This window comes from Alligator sinensis, unplaced genomic scaffold (genome assembly GCF_000455745.1).
Source record: "Alligator sinensis unplaced genomic scaffold, ASM45574v1 scaffold842_1, whole genome shotgun sequence".
Lineage (NCBI taxonomy): Eukaryota > Metazoa > Chordata > Crocodylia > Alligatoridae > Alligator > Alligator sinensis.
In genome coordinates, this window is record NW_005842295.1 from 1,680,126 (window position 1) to 1,689,940 (window position 9,815).

Here is a 9,815-nt window from a genome sequence, read left to right on the forward strand (position 1 = left end):
CAAGGAGGACTTCAGGTTCAAAAAGTGATGGAGACAAAAGCCCACAGGTAAGTAAAGACCAAGGTAGTGCACATACAGACCAAATAAGAGGATGCAAAAGGAACCTTAATGATGCTGTCAGAGGTAAATTAGCATGGCAATAAGCCAGTCATCTAAGATGTTTATATACTAATGGGAGAAGCACAGAGAATAATCAGAAAGAATTGGGAATCCTAGTACAATCACAGCAGCATGATCTAATTTGGATAACTGAGACTCTGTGGGATACTTGACATGACCAGAATACAGTCAGAGATGTTCTGTGTATACTTGATCTTTCCCCAGACCAGGGAAATAGACTTGATGATTTCCTTCAGTCTCTTTGAGCCCTACATTTTTATGAAAATCCCATTGGACCCTCCCATTAAGCATATGAACATTTCATTTCTTAAAGTAATAATGTCCACACTCTTGAGACAAAATATTAACAAGAATAATGATTGAAACTGGCATCCAAAGATTTGGGTTTATTTCATTTAGCAAATTTTCCCATATTCTGCAATTGTTGTGCTTTCCAAAAGACAGATCATTTTCATGTTCCTAGTGTCCGACAGGCCATGGTCTGCCCCAATATATGTTGGTTGAAGTACCCATGTAATAGTCCTGGTATGTCCTGGCAATAAGGTCTTTAAGAATAATAGTTCATAGCTCTTTCTATGAAAGGAAACTAAATAAGAATAGAATTGTTACTTTGTCAAATGGTAGCAAATTTTGGGGCCCTGAAGTCAGGTTTCCAGTTGGTGAAAAACAAATCAGACACAAAGTCATATTTTTCCAAGTAGAGTTTATTTATCTATAAAATATACTGAAGTCCAACTTTCACAGCCTGCACACAGGCAATTTCCCCTTACAGAAACCTCAGCTAAAACACTGCTTTTTGCCAAGAAGCAGCTATCTTAGCTGTCTGGTTCCTGGAATTTCACTGCTTATACACATCGCCATCTATCACTGCCTTATCACCTGTGCTTCACCTGAGAAACACCTTAACCCAAAGCTCTCCACTAAGGCTAAAAACAGACAACAGATTTAGGGGTGATTAGGGCGGAGATGATCCCATCTAAACATTTACACACTAGGTTTAAATGGCAATTAACTCAAATTTAATTTGGATACTTCACAGGTACTTAACATGAGACACTAAATATTTCCATCTGTAAGGTTTTCTATGAGACAAGATGCTCAAATCTGCATTATATCTTTTGTCTGTTTTTAGCCTCAGAAACATTGAGCCTAACAATGAACCTTTCTTTAAGGAACTGTAAAGGCAGATTTGACCCCCAAGGAAAGGGTACTTGGAGTGCAATTAAATAGTCCTAAATACAAGTATAGTAGAGACTCAAAACATGCAACTTTCACCATAATATTCTCCCCCCGTCCTTTTTTTTTTAGTCAGATCTGATTTTCACTAGTCCTTGCAGGATAGTTTCCTTTCTAATGGTGAAGAACCCCTGGAAAATGTCAAACATTTCCCATACCTTGGCAGCCACCTCTCCCAGTCAGTCGGACTTGAAGTAGAAATGGAACACAGGATTAGCTGTGCCAGCATATCCTTCAGAAAGCTTCTTCATCATGTCTTTCTCAACTGAAATCTGCAGATGGAAACTAAGATCCTGGTTTACAACGCAGTGGTTATCCCTATGCTCCTCTACGGGTGCGAGACATGGGTGACATATCAAAGCCATCTTAAGTTCCTGGAATGGTTCCATCAGCATTGCCTGAGGCAGATCCTTTGCATTATCTGGGAAGACCACTGCAGCAGTGCCAGCATCCTCTCTACAGCTAACAGAACCAGCATTGTGGCAAAGATCATGAAACATCAACTCTGCTGGGCTGGCCACTGTGTGTGGGTAGCTGACACTTGTCTCCCAAAGCAAGTCCTTTTCTTTAAATTTAGTCATGGCAAGAGGACCCACAGAGGACAGAGGAAGTGCTACAAGGACACCCTGAAAGCATACCTCAAGAAGGGTGGATTCAACCTTACAAACTGGGAAGTGCTGGCTGGTAACAGGTCTCAATGGTGCTACACCATACATCAAGACAACTTCAAAGAGAACTGTCTTGCTCAGGAAGCTGACAAATGGCAGAGGAGGAAGGAAAGCACACAACATCCTGGCCAACAGCTGTGTCCCCTCTCCCCCAAATACACCACCTGTCATATCCATGGAAAAACTTGCAGAACATGGATTGGACTCCTTAGCCATCTTAAAACTCACAAATAATTCCCTCTCCTCCCTCTCCCCCCCCGCCGAAGACATCATCCTCAAACCAAGGGACAGCCGAAGAAAGCAGCAGTCAGATCCTTTTACAAATTTCAAATTTAGATCAACAAGATTCACTTCTATTCAGGTGAAATGTAGTGTGAAGTGAATGTACAGTCACGGTACACAACCAACAAAAATGAAGAGGTGAAAGTTTTCACATACTAAAAAAAATCTTAGTTTCCTATATGTTATAAATGTGCCTAAAATGGTTGATCCTGGCATGATTTAAATGCTTTTGATGTGTGTTCTCCTTAGTTGGTCTTAGCATTGTAGCTGTGTTTTGGTGTATGTAATGGTGGGCATTTGCATCAATTTATTCTCCTTATTCTGTTCTCTATCAGTTGTCCAAAAAAGAGCAAGTGTTGTTCAGTCACCTAAACAAATTGAAGACACCTTAACAATGAGGATACATAAGCAAACTACCTTTGTAAGATGCTATTTCCATTGCAACATAGGGTCTTTATTTTATTTTATTTTGCCATCCACAAGTGTCATAGATGGGAGAATATGAGGTGAATAACATATAATGTAATGCATCTGTTAGTTTTATATTGGTACTATTCATAAGCCTACTGAGATACCTAGATTGTGTGCTTGAGAAATAAAAAGGCTACAATGACTTAAGTGCAAAAATATGTGTGTTTTTAAATGCTTGCTACATGTCCATCAGCTAGATCTTCATGCTGCTTTTAAAAACATATATTGTTCAAAGGAAATGCTCAGAAACTTCACATGGACAATTTCTAAGACGCATACAAAAAGATAAAGTTTTCAAGCCTGTTCAAATACTACTAACTTAGAATTGGAATAAATTTGTCCTTGATCCTTTGAATGCTCAAAACAGAAGGAAGGCAAAGAAGTCCCCAAAATATTCTTCCTGTTATAGCATACTTGAATGGATGGGCGACTGGTGCCTCCTGAATCGGGGGGGCACTTGGCCGATCCCACCGACCCAGAAGTGGCAGCAGCAAGCGCTCTCACCTGTGCCCCACCCCCAGGAACGCTGGCTGTCAGAGGGTGCACCACCACTCTCAAGGGGTGCATGTGCACCCCCATGAACCTCCTATGCATCGCCACTGCTTGAATGGATTTTAAGGGAAATACAATAGGGTTCAAGGCTATCACATGTGCTCAAAGCAATAAAATATCGTAAGTTTTTCCCTGGTGTTGGAATATATTCCTCCATGAAACTATAAGCCATAATTTGTTAAAGGGGGCTTGTAAAATCTGTCAATGTATTCATACAGCATTTTGGGGTATGGATACACGTACATTTGGAGGATTTCAAAAGGGCAACAGCTGTTACTATCTGATTGCTTTTGTATGGACAAGCCGGAAATGATACAAACGTAGCAAAACCACTCAAAATTTAACATTGCTTAATTCAGGGTTGAACTTGGACCAGTTTGCTACATTTGCATCATTTCCGACCTGTCCACATGTACCAATTAAAATGTAACAGCTGCTGGCCTTTTGAAACATTCCCACAATTACATGATGCGGTAAGTAAATGAAAATCCTGAGGAAAAATGGAGTACATGAAGAAACCTGATCTGGCAGATGGGAAACAAAACTGATAGAGAATGGGAAGAGAGATGTGTGTGTTAAATCTTAAATCAGGCAGAAGGCATAGTAGATTTCCACCTTACAAACTAAATCAGAAAATGGAAAGACATTGCTGAAACACTTCTTGATGCTTGAAGTTTTTCTGGAAGCAACTGCAATTTCACAAAACCTGAGAGGATGATGTTTACCGCTCCACTACATATGGAGGGCTTAAAGAGATGTACAATATTTTCTGGGGGAGGGGGCGAGGATCATGAAAGAACAGCAGACAGGTAAGAATTTGTAAAATGGTAAATAAGGGAAAATAAGCAAGGGATTGGGAAGAAGGGGAGAAGAGAACAGCTGGGAGAGAAAAGTTAGCGCCAGCAGAAATTTCAGTATCCTGTGATATAGGATTTACCATTCTGAGGACCTACAAGGCTGGCAGCAAACTGTGCAGATTGAGGCAAATGGAGATAAGAACTCTTTTTCCTAAAATAATTCACCTTAGAATATCTGAGTGCAAGGGTGAAGTTCCAGTATTATCAGTGGCACCAGATATTACAAGTGAATGTGAGGCATGCTACACCCTTTGCATGCTAACTGCGTGGTCAGTAACCAGGGGTGGAATGGGCAAATACAACACCATTTAAAAGAGTCTTGTAGTTGCCCTTGTCCTTATGGCTAAGAACAGGCAGTCCAAAACCACAGGGCTGAATCGAGTCAATCTTTGCAGTTTAGTCTAAACTGTGTAGATTGAACCAATGAACAAGTGAACAGACATACACTTTTGATTCCAGAAATGCATCCACATGCCTGCAGTGGCCCAGGCCAGAAGCCCGGGTGGGGGGAAGTGGGGGAGGGGGAGGTGCATTACAGCATGCCTCCCTGCTCTGATGAAGCAGACAGATTGGGCCAAAGCTAGCCCGCCCACCCTGTAGGGGTGGGGAGGTGTTGAATGAGAGTTGCACAGTATCCTGGGGTCCTGAGGAACTGTGAGTTAACTTGAATCTAGAAGGGATCTGAGACAGAAGTTCAATAAACCCATTTAACCTAAATTAGTTAAGTCTGATACTGCATCCATCCAGGTTTATCGTAAACCAGTTTCAGCCATTTTGAAAGCAGTTTATGTGTGCTGAACTTCTGTTGTGTTACAGAATTTAACGGGCTTTTGATCACTTATACTGGTTTATGTGTAATTTCTGTCCCTAGCCTTAATGAGGCAAGTTGTCATTCCTAAATCCCACTCCCACTTCCATGACTCATAAAGGAAGAACATCATTTTTAAAAGTTTAATCTAGACTTTGAAATGTAAACAAAGTTACTAGAACAGAATGAGCTGTAAGCTACGGGCAGGTGGGAATCCACTTAAGTAAAAATGCTAAATATATGCTCCCATTTCCCACAAAGAGTAACGTAAAGCAGATGAACAGAACAGGCATAAATTTTCCAAGCTCATGCCAATGAAGTTTTAGGGATAGCAGTAATGTATGAAACACTCTTCTATCCTTCCTGTACATTAATATATTTGAATCTGATGAATAAATACATTTTATGGGTAATTCAGATGTCTCTTCTGGAATTCTATACCTCCTTAGAACTTAGTGACAGATAACTAGCTCTGTAAAGAAAGGCAAAAGCATTGATGAACTGCAGAAAATAGTAAATTATGCAGTAAAAGTGTATTCTGCACTGTTTTTGGCGTGTTTCCTGAAAATTATCATTGTGACATGACAATTAATTTTCATGAGTAGGGTCCTTATCCCTTGATTCCATCTTCCACAGGTCAGACCCGGAAATACTTCCTTCAATGTTACCTTTCTATTTCATGTAATTCATTTCAGCCTTAGTCTCCAGCTTTATTAATCTATTTTTTAATGCCTCTTAATCATTTCTCTCTGCCTTGCATCTACCGCAGCAGCCTACTGATGCTGTATTGAACAGTACAGTCTATCCCATTTTTCCCTTTTTAGTTCCCTTTTATAATCCTACTTTCATGTTCACGTCTCAGCCTCTTTTCACCATTGTATTTTTATAAGTATTAATAAATTATTTATAGTCATAAGTTGTTAAATTATCTGATTTCTTTTTATTATTACCCCAATTGACTGTTATTCTGGTTAATATGTCACCAGAAAAAAAAAGGTGATAACACTAGTATCTGATTTTCCTTTCCCCACACATTGTTATAGAATGTTACAACAGCTCAGGTTCCTAACCTTGTCTGGGAAGTTTTAAAGGATCTTAATTTATTTGATTTAGTCAGAAAGAATCATTCTCAGATGACAGAAATAAGAATCTCTTTCTACTTACTGCTTACTGGGTATTATTATTAAAAACAGTGGTTTAATTATGCATACTGCACATTTGAAATCTGTTTGTAAACCAATGAACTCCATGCAGATGAATAAAGTCAAACGGTGATCTGTACATAGTTTCATAGTAGCTAGGGTCAGGAGGGACCTGAACAGATCATCTAGCCTGACCCCCTGCCACAGGCAGGAATGAATGCTGGGTTCACAAGACCCCAGACAGGTGATCGTCCAACCTCCTCTTGAATTTGCCCAAGGTAAGGGCAAGGACCACCTCCCTGGGAAGTTGGTTCCAGATTTTGGCCACCCTAACTGTAAAATATTGCCTTCTGATCTCCAACCTAAACCTATTCTCCATCAGCTTACATAGGAGGTCATTTGTAGGATCAAGGTTACAGATAAACCACTCTGCAGAATAGATTATAATTTCAATAAGACAAGATAAACAATTGTAAGACAAATCATAGGATGAATGTTATAATGGCTTATTTTATGATGAGTTTTTGGAAGAAGTAAACCCTTAACAAAAGAGCATGCTGAAAAATATATTCTACATCAGTGGGGAGGAACCTTTTAAGGCTGAAGGCCAGATTCACCCAGTTTGGGTAGAGTAGGGTAGTGAGCAGGCACTAGGACCCAGTCATTACTACCACTTTCCCTGGTGGTGACATGCAGAGAGCACCCACTGCTGGGGGTTTCCGTGATTGCTGCCCAAGCCCCCACATCTATAGACAGCATCAAGTGGTCCTGCAGGCTGGTTCTCCAAGCCATCTGCTCTACATCTATTCCTGTTTCCAATTTATATTATACTGGGGTGAAGGAAAACAGCATTTTCCATATCTCTTCACAGGGCCTGTTCAGGGTCATGGTTGTAATACCATGTAATAAAAAGATGTACCATTACACATTTCTCAGTGTGTCACATATGAAATACTTGAATGTCATGTGTACTTTCTAATTCACTTTATATTCTATCTCCATGTGTGAGGGGAAAAAATCCCTCAAACTCAAGATGTTAGCAAATGTTGCTGGATTTAATCCCATGACATACTGTTCTTACATAATGACTGAACAGCATTTTAAAAGACACTTAATAGGAGCTTTGAAAGATGCAATGGCCACATCTACACATGTGCTTTACTAATTATCTCTGCAGTAAACCGTCACCATCTGCACATGCACCCCTATCAGGCCATATTACATTAATTAATTCGCCATGTAGGATAGTACTGTCTGGGACAAGTACTGACCTACAGCGCAGTTTAGTGCACTTGAAATGCATGTGTAATTGGTGATATGGGCTGGCTGGGGTATAAGGATGATACAGTACAGGGGCTGCCAGCTGGCTAGCCCCTCACTGGAGCAACTTTGTGCCCCTGGCAGCCCCTCCACAGCATATTGAGCTGGAGCAGAGCAGCTCTGGGGCTGGCAAGCTGACCCTTCAGACCCTCTGCCAGCCAGGGCTGCACCACCCCAGCTCAATGTGCGGTGGTCCCACATGTGAAAACATTGCGCTTGGGAGCAGTAAATTCTGGTGTGAACTGCACTGGAGTTTATTGCTACATGCTAATTACAGATGTAGATGTGCCCAGTAAGATTTATGAATGGGATATACATTTTGCTTGTGAGTTCCAAAGCCTTAAAAGTCAGAGTTGATGGCCTGTCCTCTTTTCATCTACCTTCACTTTGTTACAAAATGTGCATGGTGAATTTTATGGAAGATCCATATTTGTATTTCCATGGGGAAAAAACCCATCTAACTTAACTTTAGTTTCATGTGGGGCCTAATCTCACTGCCTAATCTTTTTAAAAAGCAAATAATTTTAGAGCATCGATTTTTGAGTGATCCGTGTGATACACCATAAATCTTCCCGATTTTAAGAAAGTTAATGCTCAAACAGGGCACCAAAAATTGAGGCATATATATTACTTATCATGCTTGACCCCAAACTGGTTTTAAATTGTTTATTGAGTCTTGGAAACCTTCCATCTTCATTACCTACCATTTTGAAATGAACAAACTTTAGCACCTTAAAACACTACCCATTGTACATCCTGAAAATAATTTTATTCACTTCCCAAAACAAAATAGAAGAAAACATTTGATGTTGTAATCCTTTACCTTATCACACAGGAGGCTGTTATTTTTGGTGCCTGCTGCATAGCACTCACAGGGCTTACAAACATCGATGGCTGAAAGATCTGCACCTGCTTGCCGGTAATGGAAATCCTTACACAACTCACAGTTTCTTCCTGCATGAGGGAAAGGTTATGCATTATGGCTTCCAATTCATTAAAATTAGCTGTATAATTCAAAATTAAAGACTCTATTCCTTTGAGAGAATTCTATAATTTTCAGGACGTCCATTTTAATGCACCTTTCATCTCTACCTGCCAATTTAGTGATCCAGAGCATATGAAACAATGAACCTGTTACAAACTATGTTTTACTCCATTAAACTTCCATCTGTTATATAATACCACACTTTTATAAAGCTTTGCTATGTGCATGCCTATACATTTTTGGACAAATTACTTTGAACCTCAAGCTTTCCCCTATCTTTTCATTGGCAAAGCCAAGAATACTGAAAGGTATGCAAACTCTCTACATATACAGCATGCACATTTTTACTCTGTAAGAAAGAAGTTGATATTTTACCAAAAAATCTCCAATATTTTCTATACCGTACCTGATTTGATGGGCCTGTCATAAATGTTGTGCATCATGACTAATGAAAACCATTTTGTCACCTCACCTATATAGTCCCTTGGGATATAATGCTCATGGAAGATTTTATACAATCTTTGACAGCATTTTAGTGGCAATTGTTTGTCTAATTGAAGTGTTCCCATAATTCTAACATCTTGATGATGTTCACCTCTTACCTTAAAAGAGGTGAATTTTCTTATGAGGCATCATTATTGGACTTCAGAATTATTTTCATTGTTATGATGGTCCTCACAATGATTACAAAATAAGCAACTATATATTGTGTTATTGCTTGCAAATTACCTGTTGTGTTATGTTGACAATTATCACATATTCCACCACCACCTCTATCATATTCATTAGGAAAAGGATCCAGTGTCACATCATAGTGGCAGCTTACTGCATGGCTATAGCACTGACAAGGTTTGCAATTATATGCATGAACTTGGTCCCCTGAATGAAAAGGCTTGTCATTATATAGTGGCAAGCAGCGGGCACACTGAAAGAAAACAAAAATGAGTTTTTGCTTTAGAAGGACATCTTTGTACTCTACAGATTCATATTGCATTTCATATCTTTTTTTCTCATTTAATTGTTAAACATGTTGGCATAAGACCTTTTTTATATATATAGAATCAGGCACAGAACAACAAAGGATATATTTTAAATGATGCAGCTCTCACAAGAATTAAGTTTGAAGGTAAAAGGGAGGAAGGAGAATAAAATTAAAAATACCAAAAGCCAAACTCAGCATAAAGCCCAGATTTATTAAAGTATTTAAGTACTGAAAGATGCAAATGTCTGCAGAGTGGGATTTAGGAAGTGGGCAGGAAGAGTTATTTGCTCACATTCTGCTGCCCACTGTTTTACAATTACATTATGGCAGGTTTCTCCATAGCTACATAATGCAAGAACTAGACTCCTTGAACATTTCCTCAACTACGATGC

General features: G+C 39.4%; 1 protein-coding gene across 1 annotated transcript in view; it reads right to left on the bottom strand.

Annotated features, from left to right (window-relative positions):
• The window catches only part of USH2A (usherin), a gene marked incomplete at its 5' end in the record, with an annotated part of 567,922 nt that extends 558,556 nt beyond the window's left edge, over nt 1-9,366 (bottom strand). Inside the window, 2 exons of the mRNA XM_025209559.1 lie at nt 8,280-8,410; nt 9,171-9,366. Coding sequence (XP_025065344.1) covers nt 8,280-8,410; nt 9,171-9,366 — 327 coding nt within the window. The remainder of the gene's footprint in view (nt 1-8,279; nt 8,411-9,170) is intronic.
• Between the last annotated feature and the right edge of the window lie 449 nt (nt 9,367-9,815).